Source organism: Clinocottus analis, unplaced genomic scaffold (genome assembly GCF_023055335.1).
Source record: "Clinocottus analis isolate CAN_PGR_092001 unplaced genomic scaffold, fCliAna1.0.p SCAF_10, whole genome shotgun sequence".
Taxonomy (NCBI): Eukaryota; Metazoa; Chordata; class Actinopteri; order Perciformes; family Cottidae; genus Clinocottus; species Clinocottus analis.
This window is the reverse complement of record NW_027175821.1, coordinates 18,229,597-18,246,120: the sequence shown is the minus strand read 5'-3', so window position 1 is coordinate 18,246,120 and position 16,524 is coordinate 18,229,597. Positions and strand designations below refer to the sequence as shown.

At 44.8% G+C, this 16,524-nt stretch overlaps 1 protein-coding gene across 1 annotated transcript in view; it reads right to left on the bottom strand.

Moving 5' to 3' along the window:
* The window catches only part of slit3 (slit homolog 3 (Drosophila)), a 232,179-nt gene that overhangs the window by 195,631 nt on the left and 20,024 nt on the right, over positions 1 to 16,524 (bottom strand). Inside the window, exons 3-4 of the mRNA XM_068594006.1 lie at positions 15,667 to 15,738; positions 11,632 to 11,703 (exon numbers count right to left, since the gene is read on the bottom strand). Coding sequence (XP_068450107.1) covers positions 11,632 to 11,703; positions 15,667 to 15,738 — 144 coding nt within the window. The remainder of the gene's footprint in view (positions 1 to 11,631; positions 11,704 to 15,666; positions 15,739 to 16,524) is intronic.

Genomic DNA, 16,524 nt, shown 5'->3' with positions numbered 1-16,524 from the left:
AAGCTGCCAATCTTCTTGGTGGTGGTTTTTTTTTGTTCTCAGTGTTTATTCTAATGTTTCAGCCTCAATATGGCCGTGATTTAGCCATGTTTAAACGTTGCATGTAGCAGCTTATGTTAGTTATTTTTGCTGTTGACTCATGCAGTGGTACATAAAAGCTTCCAGCTTCCCGAGTGAGGTCTTCATATCTAGCATGTTATATCATAGCGCTGTAATGACTAACAGACAAACTCTGGTTCTATGCAGATCACTGCATGATACGGATGTTTCAAAATAGTTTATTGCCCAAATAATGTGTATTTAGGTTGTTTCTGTGCAGGATTAAATTCTCAATAGATTCTATAATAAAAGGTTTTACAGTTTTTACCTTACACAGGACAGGAAGATTTCATCCTGAGACAATTTAAACCACTTTACACAAGACACCAAAGGCATTGACACAGAATACGAAGATTTTAAAAGATTTAAAAGAGATTCAAAACTGAAAATTGGAGCAGACCTCAAGCTTTCTTCGAGTTTGTTCCCTAAGCGCTGCATGGAAACTGAACGTTGCTTCTGCGTGTTGAGTCGGGACTCTGGGGACAGTGAGCAGACCTCCCAGACGACCTGGGAGGTCTGGACGGTTCACAACGCAGCGGCAGACATGTGGCTACGTTGCCCCTGGACCTTTATGAACCAAGAGTACTATCTCGCCATTGATTAGTCATAGCTTGTGTGGGACCAAACTCACACGGCAATATCATTGTTCAGTGTGTCATCTGTGTTATTATGGTTTGACATTTTGTTGTTTTTCTATCATTTGAGCCAAAGGGAGCATGTAGATGTTAAAGAGACCCAAGAATGGAGCCCTGGGGATCTCCAAGTGTCGTTGTTTTATCAATCAACACAAAGTAGTCCCTCTTATTTAGACAGGATTCAAACCAGTTTCGCACTGTGCCAGAAAGTCCTACCTGATATTCCAGTATGTCAGGAAATATGTTGTGCTAAACCGGTAACCGGTAACCTGTCATGCATTCATTCATTCATTTAAATGTACAGAGTCGCACTACTGTTTCACTAAGAGACACACCTGTAAAGGACTGTGGAAAATATTACAGCTGCTAGTTTGTTAAAGTCTTATATCGTCGGAGAAACATTTGCAACACATGTGAGAGCCGTGCTGTGGTGAAGGTGTTCGTATGTGACAGTGAGACAGATGAGGAGAGAGGGAGAGAGCGACAGCACTGCTGTGTGTTTGTTTGTGTCTCTCCACAGTGCCTCGATGTGTGTGTCTGCAGTGTTTGTTCTTACTGTGTGTGTGTGTGTGTGACAGTTAGATACAGACAGTGATTGTGGGTCAGTCTATGTGTGTGTGTGTGTGTGCGTGTGTAACTCTGATTGCACCAGAGCAATAACAACAGTTTGAGTCCATTTGTTACAATCAGACTTTTCTTAAACAGCATAAATCACAAGTCGAACTTCTGACGCACACACATTCACATGCAGGCCCAAACACAGAAAGTACGACCCTCTAGACACCAACATGTGTCTGCCCGTGTGTGTGTGTGTGTGTCTGCCGATGTGTGCGCGTGTGTGTGTGCGTGTGAGACATTAGCCAGCCCCAACTGTGTTGTCGTCAGTAGCCATAATAAGGGCAAACAATGAATGCAATAGCTATTTCAACCTCCTATAAAGTCTCCCTCACACAAACACACGTGAATCACAACACTTCCGTTGACTGTCATTCACTAAACCTTACAGAAAGCAATAGTTGTGTAATGAGTGTGTGGTGAGTGCGTGTGAGTGTGTGTGATCTCTAGTCACGGTACAAAACAATGCTCAGACACATGTTCTGAAACGCCAGCTGGCGGTATAAACCTATATTAAAAAAACATGGAACAGCAGGCAATAGCAGACTAATAATGACCTAATCGGCTTTACATGTTCCGTATGTGTGATGTTTTCTTTTGCTGTGGTGCCAGACACATTACTAGCGGAAGCCCCGTGGCACATGAAAGTGCATTGACCGATGGTGTCATTTTTATCACCCGTCCAGTCAGTCAGTGACAGACTTTTGCGTTTATAAGGCGGCTGTCCGGCCAAAAGCAGACAGCTCTTTTCTGCCTCTTTGGCAGCGCCGCCTGTCTCGCCTCGCTGTGCTGATTACGATACGGCACCACCGCAAAAATCTCAAAAATCAAAAAACCATGTGCAGCGCCTGTTGGAGAAGAGCGTTTTCCATGAAGACACTCATCGAGAGTTTTATCAAGAATTGGAGGCGGGACAATATTTGACGGAGGAGGCTGTCTCGTAAGTATCCGTGGGGGGAAAATCCTGCACATCACATTGCTGCGAGGGTTTCTAGGACACGTGAGACTAATGCTGGATTTTTGTTTATCAAATGTAAAGGACTACTTGGGTTGGTTAAGGCTAACGTTGTCACAAGGTGATGCATTTGAAGTCACACATATCGACTTATGAGACGATTTCTTGATATAAAAACACTCATTTACTCCTCAACCTCTGCACAGATGAAATCTAAACAAAGTGTGTTGCTGCAAAAGCAGTTGATTGGAATCACATTCGTTCGCCGTGTTTGTGTTTCCTGGTTGGATGAGAACGTCAGTATTAGATGATTCTGCAATCCTGAGGTTATGCTAAAAGATTTTTATTTTGTAACATCCAATGCAAACTGTTCTTTGGCTGACATTACAGTGACTGGAAGAGACAGAGTCCTCTCATCTCTCCTGTAAGTCGTTAGGTAGACAAGTGTTGAATATAGATAGAACTCCTGAGGATACTTGACTGTTTTGGGACATGCTGGTCAGTTTCGTAGTTTCCCAGGACTCCCCCACGAGTGTACTGCTGCATTAAAGAACACCGGGCCATGTGGGAGTCCTGTAAAATATGGTACTTGTTGCAGAAACACACATAGAGACCGAGAGATTTCAGCACTTTTATGACCCCACACTGAGCCGGAGCTTCGATTTATACCGAGTGCAGGCCCACATGTCACCTCGCTGTAAATTAACCGGGAAAGATTGTTTCCCAGAATCCAGACTGAAGACAGAACCCCTGACATGACATCACCGTAACTCTACAGCAGCAGCAAGACTGTAGGTCAGGTTTCAAGCGCTGCAACACTTTAAGAGATTTATTTTGGAAATCGGACAGCTACCACTTTCTTACAAGGTGATTAACAACATGAAATTAAATCTTGACAACTCCAGTTAACATCACAACACATACAATAAAAATGGAACAAAAAAAGAGCGCGGTGACCTTTGCATTGCACTTCCTTCTTTCTCCTCGCTAATCCACTGTGCTTCCCAGGAAACTATGAAGAAGTAGTCTGAAACACGCAGTCTGGAGTTTCACTATAAAAAGTGCAACAGACATGAAGCCAAAGGCTTTGTTGAGTAAAGAATCAGCCTTTTTTTATCATCTCACACACATGAATGTAATTATGGAGGACATTACATTTGTTTAGTGGTTTGTCTTTTGCCAGTGATGGAGTGTAGTGTGTGTACGACTTCATTGTGCTTTTACTACTGAAACCCACCATGTCAAAACACACACACAGACACACAAAGACACACACAAACACACACACACACACACACACACGCACACTCACAAGCAGGACAGATACCAGTTGCCAGGTTATTTCAAACGTCCTTTAGGAAAAATAAAGTATCTAAAATCAGAGCCAGGCCATTAGTCCGGTCTGTACGAAGGGAAAAAAGAGGTCAACAATCAACAAAAGCTTCTATTCTCTTAAAGCTGCTACTCAGAGAGAGTATCTACTGGACTATTTCTCCTCTCATCGCCCATTTTATTCCATCTTTTCCTCTTCCTTCATGTCTTGTCTTCACCTGTGTAAGAGGCTTGTTTTCTTTCCTGTCCTCCTGCTCCTATTCCCTTTCATGCGCCTCATGCCTCCCCATCCATTTCCTCCTCTCACTCAGATCTCTTCTCTATCGTCATCCTCCTCCTCTTCCTCCTCCTCCTCCTCCTTTTCCTCCTCCTCTTCCTCCTCCTCCAGCTTTCCAGGGAGCCGAGTCTGTTTTTGATTAGCGTTCTCATGTAAACCTAAATTGTGATTAAACAAACAGTGTGAGTGCGTTTGGCCCGTTATCAAGTTTGCCTCTCTCTTAAATATATGTATAGATACACACACACACACACACACACACACACACACACACACACACAAGCAAGCGAAGCCAGAGATATAAATATAAGTAGACATGAACAAACAAATGCACGACGTAAACAAACATATAAGCAAACATGCAGACGCAAGCAGAGACCCAAATTATGTAAACACATTTAGAAATACATCAGGATGTACACACATGCTGTGTATTCATATTCAATAAATACCCTAATTGCGCACATTAATCACAATCAAGCACATACAGTAAGCGCACACAGACTCCCAAATGGACGCACACATAAGCACGTAAAGTTTTCACTATGTGTACTAGCGGCTCCCCATCCAACTCACCTTTATTTGTGAGGTAAAATGACTACCACATGCAGCCTCTGTGCTATTTCAGTGTAAGCACATAAAAATTCTTTGCCATGAATAAAAAAAATCTACAAGCCTCCAGCCTCCCACGAACATTTCATAGGAACTGGCCCTGCAGCTCGCTAGCTCGCTAGCTGCTAAAGTGGGCGGCTGAAAGGGAAAAGGTGTTGTGAACTTTAAGACCGCCTGCTTGGTGATCGCCTGGCTGCTAGGAAACACTTTAATTTATTTTAATTACACATCCCTATAAGAAGACGCACTAAGGTCTACACGCACACATGTACACACACAAACTTCCTAACTTTTGGCCTCTTAACTGCTTTCACAGAAAAGTGCCAAATGTAACCTATTGCTTTTGTATTCATACACTTTGAAAGTGCTTAAGAAAAATTGTGCGAGGCTGAAACACTAGAAGTATATAAATGTGGACACACGCACAAAGCTAAACATGGCCGACAGCGTTAAAGACAAAAGAAATCAAGTCATTCTTACAGCAGGTTGTTCAGTATATAGAAGCTATTTAATTACGGATTTTAAAAGGAGAATGTGAGTGTGGGCGAAAGTCCAACACCTGAATGTCAGCGAGCCAAATATTAGCGTAAGTCAGTGTCAACAAGAAGGCAAAAGTAAGAGCGACACAATGTGCACAACGTGCAATACGTTCTTCTCTTCTGATGGGCGGCTGTCACAGTGATAACTGAAGCCCAGTTATGTGTATAAACGGCCAAGAAATCAACCTTTTACAGGATAAATATTACTGCGGAATTTGGGTTTCTTAAATTCCTCAACACTTATGATGGAAGCAGAGATTCTGGTTTAGAAATCGTTGGAAAAATGAGTATACCAAAACACACACACATGAAGGAATGTACGAAACTTTTGATTAAAACGTCTCCTGGATTTTACAGATCTCTCAAATTACCAGTTATTGTCTCCCTCTCTCTCCTTTTTTCTCTCTCGCTTGCTCCCCTTGTACGTCTCTCTCTCTCTCTCTCTCTCTCTCTCTCTCTCTCTCTCTCTCTCTCTCTCTCTCTCTCTCTCTCTTGGTTTTTGGTATCTCTGCAGCGTGTATTTATCTAAATATGTCTTGGGACAAAATCACACTGCCGTCTGGGCTGTGGGAAACGCACACACACGCACACACACAGACACACAAAAAGGTACGCACTGAAAGAAACACACACACACACACCCCACACACACACAAGTCGCTAAGAGCAGTCTCGTTTCAGTGCAGCTCTGGTCAGGTTCCCTCTGTAAAAGTACCTTACCTCGCCCGAATACCAGTGAATTCCAATGTGGGTCCTTTGGTGCAGCTCCGTCGTGGAGCCTATGTGCCACCTGGTGCAGCTCCATTCCAGAACACCAACTGCCATTATAACCGACTGGCACGTTTTCCTTTGTTTTTGAATGCAATTAGGATTTTTAAAGATTGACTCAAAGTAAGTTTTTATAAAGTACAATCCCAGAGTACTGATGTGCATAGGCCCTGTGGCGCAGCTGCTTGTCAGGTCCTAATAGTCTCGTGGTGCAGCTGTATACCTTGGTTTGTGCTTCTGAGTCATGTTCAATTACTAGGAAGTTTTGTCGTGGGTGTGTGGTTTGGTATTAAGTCTGCCATGCACTAACACATGCACTCACTCACACACACACACACACAAACACACACACACAATTTTGCATCCAGAGCCTGTGGTGTTGAATCAGCGGGAGAGGTGGCGTGAGAGAGAGAAAGAGAGAGAGAGAGAGATGTGTGTGTGCACGCGTGTGTGTGTGCGTGTATGTGTGTGCATGTGTGTGTGTGTGTGTGTGTGTGTGTGCGTGCGTGTGCGTGTGTGTGTGTGTGTTTATATATTTGAGACTTATTTGCTTCTCGCCAGCACCCAGTGGCGTGAAAACCAAACAAAGGGCCCGGAGCCTAGTGACAAGAAAACAATCTTTCAATTGCTGACAGCGATACAAACAACGGCGCCGTTTGTTCGGTGTATGTGCAACAGAAAGAGAGCTCATGCGGCGGGGAAAGGGAAAGAAAGTAAATGAGTGAACCAGCCCGTGATGAAAAAAGGGGACACACACACGAATTCAGGCACTTTACGGTCACCCCTCCAGACCATCCCCACCAATCGGCGCCGAGGCCCCGTCTGTCGCGGCCAATCACTGGACGCACAGAGTCCGCCCACTTCCTGTAATATTAACCGTAACATTCCAGCAGGTAAACTATCGCAGTCGCCTCTAAATGGACAATTAGCCAAGATTAAAGGCAACCTCCTCGTCTTTCTCCATTACCTTAATTAGGAGGAAAAGACATCTCAAATGACCCTCTGCTCCCTGTAGCCTTCCCTCCCTCATTCCTCTCTCTCTCTCTCTCTCTCTCTCTCTCTCTCTCTCTCTCTCTCTCTCTCTCTCTCTCTCTCTCTCTCTTGTCCAGCTCCCCCCTCCTCCCTCCCAACTCAACTCAGCACAGTTGTATGTACAGTAACTGAGGAAGGTCCACACTTTCACATCTGGGGGCTCCAGTGAAGCATCTGGAGGTTAAGTGCCTTGCTCAAAGGTATCCTAATGGTGCAGCAGAGCATGTCTCATTACCGTCCACCCGTCAGTGCAAGGGTTTACACTGGCGACCTTCCAGGTCATGATGTGTTGACTATTGCCGGCCATTTCCCTTCTGCTATATTTCCGTCCTTCCCTTCCTTACTCCTCTTTCCATTGCGCCTCCAAAACAAACCTTTTAGGCTAAAAGTTTGGCTGCTGTGATGCGTTTTACAAGGTGCTGTTAGGACATGACGCAGCAGAGTGAAAGGGTAGGAAGAGGCTGAAGACAGGAGAATACAAGCTTTACTACACTAGAGTAAGTTGGCAAACACAAATCTGATTTGGTAGCTTTTGTCAGATTTAGTTTTATGACTAACGTTTGAATTTTGTCTTTCTATTTACAACACAGCGTTTGCTTGGAACCAAAAGAGATGCTTGTCGAGTTGAGTAGAACCGAGCTGTATGGAATTGAGTGTTTTATTGTTTATGAATTGAGCTTTTTCATTTCCAAGACGAAGATTGTATTATTCAGTCTTTTACAAGTTGGCCAGCTTTGCTTCAAGCAGTAAAGTGTTTTAAGCGCAGACTTTGCCATATCGCTCGTTCAAAATAATGTGGCGTAAAATACACAAGCGTTCTACGTCTTCATAACCAGACAATGCTTTTATTTCAGTGTCAAATGATGTTAAAACATGGTCAAAAATCTCCTCCTGCATTATGTAATATGCAGCACAGGAAGCCCTCCTAGTGGTGAAGGAAAGGAGGAGACATCTCTCTGTCTGACGTTGCTCTCGTTTCTCTTCTTCATCGCTCCCCCTGTCCTCTCATGCAAACCAATCAACTGTAACCTGAGCTGCTTTAATGAAGGGAGAATGCTGAAGAATGAACAGCGCTGGCTCGCATGCACAGACTGCATTTTGGGGCCCTGCCTGCACGCAACACACACACACACACACACACGCACACACACACTCTCACACACACACACACACTCTCGCAGACATTTCACAGGCATGCACACGTAAAACATGCGCAAACACACGCAAACTAGCGGAGCAGAAAGTGAAGATAACAGGATGAGGCTCAGTCTGGGTCAGTGTTGTTAGACAGGAGACTAACAGCCATCACGTCACTTAGCAAAGTAAACCTCCTGATACACTCACACGTGCACTGACGCACAAAAGCCCTCGAACCCAAAGGCTCGCGCGTTTCCATCCGAGCCACCGTGATTGTTGCTTTTCAAACCAAAAAGTCATTGCCTTTCTAGTAAATGTGTTCTACTCGAAGCTTCGTCTCAGTGTGCGTGTGTGTGTGTGTGTGTGTGTGTGTGTGTGTGTCTGGGTGCATGTGCTGTGAGACCACAGTCTCTGCAAACTGTGGGGGGAAAGCGACCACAGACTGCACACACTGAAACCCACAGACTCCAGTCCGCGATCCATCCATCTCACCATCCCTATCTTTGTTTGCTCCCGACCCCGACCACTGAGCAACGGGTGGGGGGGGGGTCACCAGGACTCCAACCCCTCCATCCATCCACCCGCTCCCTTCATCCTCCACCAGCAACCTTTCAGCCATCCATCGCCCTCCTTCACATGACCTCCCCAATACCCATCATTCATCTGTCTTTGTCAGGCACTCGCCATCCGCACGTACCGCTCAATCAGAGCGCTTTCCAACAAGAAACAAAGCCAATCTCTTTTCGATACTAGCGAGGAATCATCTCCGGGTCCAAGACTCCTGGAAGACTATTACCCAGCCTGATACCTCTTGCCCTTACCTCCCACCCACCTCAGGAGCAGAACCTTCAACCCGTGCCTATTTTCCCTTGATGCTCGTCCAGCTCCTTCCCTCTCCCCTCGTCTCCAAACCTCAGACCACAGGGCTTTAATAGGAGGGTTAAGAGGTAATTCCTATCACACTGCCATCATTTAATATCTAACCGAGGCTGACAGAGAGGAAGGTTACGAACCCAAACCAGAAACCCACCAGCAAACCTCCCCGTCTCCTCCTTCTTACCCTCCCGCTGTTTTTCTCTCTATCAGTCGGCCGCCCTCCTCTCGCTTTCGCCCTCACCCGGCTGTCATTCCTCTTTCGTTTCTTCCTCTTCTGTCTTTCTCTCCGACGCGCTCTCTCTCTCTCTCGTCCACATACCTGGCTATTTACATTACCGCCGCTTCCTTCATTTCGGAGAAAAACACAGTGTGGATGGGGGAAGAGCACCAAATGAAGTGGACGAGAAAGATGAGAAAAAGTGGAAAAGAAGAGAGAAAAAAAATAAATAAAGAGCAGGAGGAAACTCCAGACACTGTAATTTAGATTGTGCTGATGGGAAAGTAGGGATATAAAGAACATGAGATTTATAATGTTAAGTTTGGAACACGTTCACCCTTTCCACTCTCGTACCGAGTTGTCTGAGAGCTCCAGAGATCCATATTCAAACGGCGATAAATAAGAGCTATCGAGAACAATTACGGGTTTTATAGAAGAGTAATCCAGGCGGCGGAGGGAATGAGACTGTCACTCATGAAGAACAAGAGAAAGGGGAGCTAGGAAGTAAGCACAGTGAGAGAGAGAGTGTGTGTGTGTGTGTGTGTATGATGGTGCGATTGCATGTGTTTGCATCCCTCGCTGTGTGTGTCCCTGACGTTCACACGAGAGGCTTTTCACTGTGTGTGATCCTGGAAGCCACAGTTGACGTAAATGGCGATTTGCTCTCAGCCATAACAGTCCACTTTGCTGTGTTCAGCAATACATCACGCTCATCACCACAATGTTTGAAACACGCGATTCAACATGGGCTTCACAGCGGGCCCCCCTCCTGGGAAGATTTCATCTTTCCGCCAACACAAGAGTTGGAGAAAAGTGCTGCGGAAACGACAATTTGTTGTCATAACCATGAACCACCAATATTATCATTAAAAAAAGATTCAGGGTTCAAGAGCACTTTTCTTTTTTGACTTATATTTTATTCGGAAATATTGCCACTGATCAAAGCAGTGTACATTTAGAAAATTCAAGTTTTTTGATGCAGACGCACAATTTTTACCGGACAGCGATGGTGAATAATTTAATGTAGATTAGACCTGTGTTAGTGTTGGAAGAGACGATGTCGTAGTGTGCTGCCCGCATGCTTTAAAGATGCTCATGAAAGGTTGTAGGAAGCTTCTTCACGCAGGCGGCTGAAACACGTTACAATGGCGTCAGAGGCTCACAGCAAAGTGGGTTAAAAACCTCCAACGGAAACATCTCTGATGTTCCTGCAGCATAATCTGATGTCCCGTTTGAGGGATCTTCAGAATATTCCCATCAATTGTGGTCCACCAACAGCCTGCGACTCCCAGGGCTTCAACACTTGAAGAGTGTGTTTGGTCATGTTGTTGTGGGACTATGACTCGTGTCTTACATGCCTACCACTGGTGTAGAGGTGGACATCAGCCCTGTGAGATGCTTCTTTGGACATTTTGACATATTATTACACATTTAGGAAGCTGACGTTCTCTGTGAGGACGCAACCTACACACGTTTTCAGACCTACACGTCTGTGTTGCCCACAACACAAACAGACCATTCACAGAAGAACAGGTTTCCACAAAGGAAGGTCTCCAAAGGCCTCGTACAAACCAGATGAAAGAGAGGGAGAGAAGTCAGAAGTTTAATGTCCTAGTGCTGGTATTCCCTATCCTGACACCTCGCAACACACACACACACACACACTGATATGCTGATACAGTATATCAATGTGGTATAAGAAATACATGAGAAATAAGCTTAAGAAGGCAAATGAGAAGGACTGCAGACATAAGTCAAAAGCGCACAGAAACACACACACACACACACACACACACACACACACAAACACACACACACACAGTGTCTACCTCTCGCTTTACATGAAGGCAGCCCAACGTAAACAGTCAAAATGTTTAGAAAGGTGCGTGAACCTTCAACCTGAGCTGACAGAGAGATTATCTGAGGAGACAAATAGAAAACCTGAGTGTAAAGACAGAGTGCAGACGGAGAGGGCACGCGGGGAAGGAAAGGAGACAGGGTGGATGCACCGATGGGACCGAAACACTCAAATCTGGGAATGTGAGATGAGAAAGAGAGAAGGAGGGGAAGTGGGAGGCTCCTCTGCATCAGGGTGACCTGCTCGTATACTCTGAATGCTCTGGGAAAACTCCATATTCCTGAATAAAAATTCCTCACAGGTCCAAGCAAAACATTCGCTCCAGGCACACTTTCACCTCTTAAAATCACGCGTGCACAGTCACACACACACACACACACACACACACACACACACACACACACACACACACACACACACACACATATGCTCCTTTTCACCTCTCAGCAGGAGCACAGAGCGGCACTGTGACACCTGGTGCGGGACTTGAACCCTCAACCCCGGATAAAAGTTCCGACGTTGCACCGTGGCGCTGTTTTTGAATGGATCATGTGACACATCAAAAGAAGACAGAGAAGAGCTGAGAGAGGGAGAGATTGAGGGAGATCCAGAGAGAGAGAGAGGGGGGGGGGGGGGGTTGAGGAAAGTGGGATGGATAAACAAGAAAAGGTGTACTCACAGGCGTCCTAGTTTGGGGTTGGACTGGAAGAGAAGCTCTGGGAGGAACTGCAGTTTGTTTCTGTTCAGGCGACTGTGGAGAGAAGAAGAAGAGGGAGGAAGAGAAAGGAAATAGTTTTGATTAAATGGTTTTACTTTGATAAACTCAAAGAGCCAGGCGCTCATGAATCACTCCGATGCCCAGCATTTGTGTTGACTGGACTATCACCAACCAGGCGACGGGATCGCCTAGAAGGTCATCGGGTTCACGGGTCAAAGGTCAAACTCATGGGAAAGTCTGTCTGGTTTCCTGTGATCATGACTTACAGGTTATCATGCTGTGTGTGTGTGTGTGTGTGTGTGTGTGTGTGTGTGTGTGTGTCAGCTGCAGGTTATCGTCCTCTAAGCTCTCTAAAGCCAGTTATCAGCATCGTCCCCGCATGTGCGTTGACCTGGGAGTGAACGAAGGAACGCGTTTAGTTTCCTGGCGTCTTCCAGTCATCTGCATTTTGTTGAAAGCCGTGTTCAGTTAAAAAAAACAACTGAAAAATGCACTAAGTTAAACCAATTATATTCTTTATGAAGAGATGAAAACCATATACATTCATCTTGGGGAGTCACGTGCACTACGTTGTTAACATATAGCAAAAATAAGTCTCATCATATCGTCTTTATATTGAAAAAAAATGCATAAAATGCAGGAGCTTTGCCAAAGAATTCCTATTTAATTCCCATTTCTCGGCAATAGAAGGGAGAGCTTATCCACATGCATTAGTCATCTCGCATTGGTCCAGACAAACAAGTCGAAGAGGTTTAGCACTCTTCAATATAAGCTTTCCAATAAGTAGTGTCAGATGTTTGCAGCCAACATAAACAGTCCCACATCTTGGTAAAAGATGCCTGCACATTGACAACAAAAGAAGCAACTCAAATAGGCATTTCAGATGCATTACATGAGGAATGAAAAACAAAAGAGGAAACTAAAATCGGCTGGAGGACCTTCGGCATCACTGAAGACCACGTCGTACTTAAAAAGGCTTTCAGGCTGACAGTAACAGCCAATCAGGAGAGGAGAGCGGCCTCCTTCATAAACTCATCCGCTAGTTGTGTGCGGGTCACTCAACCGACACGGATACCAGGATGACAGCCCATCTTCACATGTGCAGCCGTGACAATTTATCTTTTTTTTTTTTTTATGATCGCAACAAAATCTCAAAGCATCAGCAGGACGGGCTGGCTCTCATTAATCACCAGATGGATAAACAGTCAATTATTAGAAAAAACAAGTTAAAAAAACATCTCTTAATTAAGACCCTCTGGATGTTCTCGTGTTGAATAGTTTGGGGTCAACGTCACCACCTCTACGTGGTTTTGAAATCTTGGTAATATTATTAAAGGTTCCAAGAAACTTTTTGGGACATTTTTTTTTTTCCCCCCTCTCTTTGATATGCGACTGTTTCCCGACAGCTCGAGGCCTTCAGATGTCTTGCATGTGAAACACTTCTGTGCTCCAGTATGTCGAACCGAGCATGAAATGAACACATGGCAATTATTTACAAAGGAATGAGAAGCAGAGGAAGATGGAGAGGGTGACAGACTGGTGTTGACCAACAAGGTAGACATGTGTGTGAGGGTGAAAGATGTGTCTGCTTGAATGTGTGCTTGAGTGTGCGTGTGTGTGTGTGTGTGTTAGTGTGCAGGAGGAGGGTGGGGTTGGCTGCAGCAAAGATAGATGAGGACAGCGTGAGTAGAGGGAGTGAAAGTGTTATCAAGCTACCAAAGCATTTGGCTGATAGACGAGGCGTGGAGGGGAAAACGAGAAGAAAAGGAGGATGGAGGGGTCACGGGGTCACAGAGGAGAATCTGTTCTGGAGAAGACACAGACACCAACCTTTTAACCCTCGTGATAATGATAATAAGACCCCAACTTTCACTTCTGTGTGCACCAATGGAAAGAGAGCTGCAGCCCAAAAAGAGCTATACCCTCCATTTGAAATAATTGACCCTTGCTCTGAGAAAATAACGGCTGGTACAAAAGTATAAGCGCCTGATCGGCTACTGTTACAGTTATGAGTCATTTTAAGATGTTCGCTCATAAAACAGTTATGGTTTTTAAGAGAAGAATCCTTTGTGTGTTTTCAAATACTAATGACGAGTTTCTTCTGCTAGGAACCTTTGAAACATTCCCAGGCCACAAGTCCATGGGCACTGTGTTTTTTTAAATTTGGAAAATTATCCCTATTAGTCAGAAACACAGTAAAGTCCAGCAGAAATGGTTTGGAGGCTGAAGGGAAGTAATCTCACTGGGCCAGTTTACCTAAAAATCCCGAAATTTGATATATCTTTTTCAGGAAAACAAAATATGAACTTGCGCGTCTTAAAAAAGACCAATCCTTCTGCAAAAATATCCATCAATTACAGATTACAGCCTCATGCGGGAATATAAATCTGCTTCATTTTGCCTTTTCAGACCAACTCCGAGTCTGTGTTTGATTCATTTTAATGACCACATGAGGTGAAATGTGTGGACATACATGGACGTACTCCCACGAGGCGATGACTACTTAAGCTTCATGTTTTTCACATTGTGACGCAGTAAATCACACAGACTCAGCACCACGACCTCTCACCCCTAAACTTTCACCCTGACGGCCATAACCTCAGAGACCCTGTGAAGAAAGCTTCTTAAAAAGCCTTTCATTATCACTGGCTTCAGGACACTGATTATTATTATCGTTCTCTTTCACATGCTCAAAAGAGAGAAAATGTACTTTATCCCCTTCGATTAGGTCCCGGTCATCCGTAGACGATACTTACTTACTTATACATTTATAATCAACTTTGGCTTTGAATACCTTCAGGTTGCTCAGCGCCTCGGACGCCATCGCTTGTGTGAGTTTTGACACACAGCTATGTTGCCTCCCACCATCTCTATCCCCTCACCCCTGACCTCTGACCTGTCCTGACACACTGCATTAAAAAGCCATTTTAACATTAAAGCGCCTCACGCTTTTACTATTGGTTGTGTGATCTCCATTAGGAGACAAGACCCACATGTTGCTGCCACTCAAAGAGCTTTCAGCTCTCAGACAACTTCTTCCATCCATCTTTGCTCTTTTTAAAGTCTAAACCCTCCTCTTCGTGGCAGATAACACCTTTAAATCTATCTATCTTGCCCCTATGCCGTTCTTTAGTATCACTTAAAGTTACTATCATCGTGATACTGTGAACGCACGATGTGGAAAGACAGCGCTACGACTCCCCGCTGTGCTCAAATAGAGAACCTGACGTTATCATATCAGTGAGGGAATCCTCAGCTGCTTTCCCAGCCCAGCGATGTGAAGTCAACGCTGTGAAGACGGCCCGTTCCTAGGTTTAGAAGTGCCGTGCTCATCAGATATGGCAGCTACACGTTCGTTACATATTCTGAATAGAGTTAACGTCTGATAATACGCAGTGGGGTCGCTCTGTATTTGTGATTCAAGCCACGGCATCACGAGCACTGTCCTGGAGAGCTGTCTGTCTGTCATCCCTGCAACACACTCATAAACATGCAGGTGTGTGTGTGTGGGAAGTGTTGTGCTGTGCACTGACACATTGATTCTGTTGACTCGAGCCTTGGTGTGAGCTGACGGGGACACACACACACACACACACACACACACACACACACACACACACACCGAACAAGGCAATATCTATGAGAGATTCCGAGGTTGTGTGTGAAGTGGATGGACTTGGGTATCATCCAGACACTCTCTTTGTGTGACTTTGGGTGTGTGTGTGTGTGTGTGTGTGTGTGTGTGTGTGTGTATGTTTGGGGAAATGGAAAATCTGCAGTCGCAAGTCAAATATTTGCATGTCTGTGAAGTCGTGTTTGCCGGTGTGCATGTATGCATATTTTGGGATATTTATTTTTGTGCCTTTTTTGTAGCCTGGGTTTTTGTTTTTTTTTACGGGCCTAAAATACCTTCAGTGTGCATCAGCTGTTTAGCTTCTTTTTCCCTCTCTCACTTCCGCAGAACAGTTAGCAATATGTAGTTAGTGGTGCACTTACAGCCGCTCCAGCAGTCGGAGGTCCTGGAAGGCTCCTCTCTCGACAACACTGACCTGATTGTCCTCCAGATGACTACAGTGACGGACAGAGAGAAGACACAGAGGAAAAGCAGTTGTTACTTTTATAATTCAACAAAATCTTCCAAGAATAACAGTCAAGACAAGGGAGAACAACGCTCAATGACAGTCTGTCCAATGAGGCAACAGCAAAACAAATGACTTTACATAGTTAGAGAAAAGAAAAAAAAAGTCCTAATTTATAAATATCAAACTGCGGGACGACAGTGTGGTTGGGAACTTCTATCCACAGCCAGCTTTCCAGGCTGACCCGGAGGTTCAAACACGAGATGAACATCAGCTGCTTGCCGGAAAGAAATAAAGAGATTTCAAACATTGAGGGAGACATTTGCACTTTTAAGAAATTGGTTGTATAAACAGGGACTCAGTGCATTTAACAAATGAATCTGGCACCGAGCGAGCGTTTGAAAAGTTTAAGACACGCAGCATTTCACAAATGTCCCAATCGAGTGAGCCAAAACAAACAATTAACATCCCTCTTGCAGCCCTCACTGGATATCTTCTTTGTTTCGTGTGCGTCTTTCCACCGATGATGCTCCCAATGCACTGTATCATCCTCCCTTTTTGTTTTCTCTTCCCTGCTCCGAGTGTGCTGTCAATGTTTTCGGAGAGATCTAAGGTTTTCCAGATGGGACGGGTAAAGGAGAGAGAACATCTCCGCAGATATGCATGTTTATACTTTCTGTCTGAGGATGTTAAGAGTGACATCTCCTGAGAGGGGAGGGGATGAAGATGCCGTTGTGAGCGACAGAGGAAGAGAAGAGAAGCAAAGGGGAAGGAG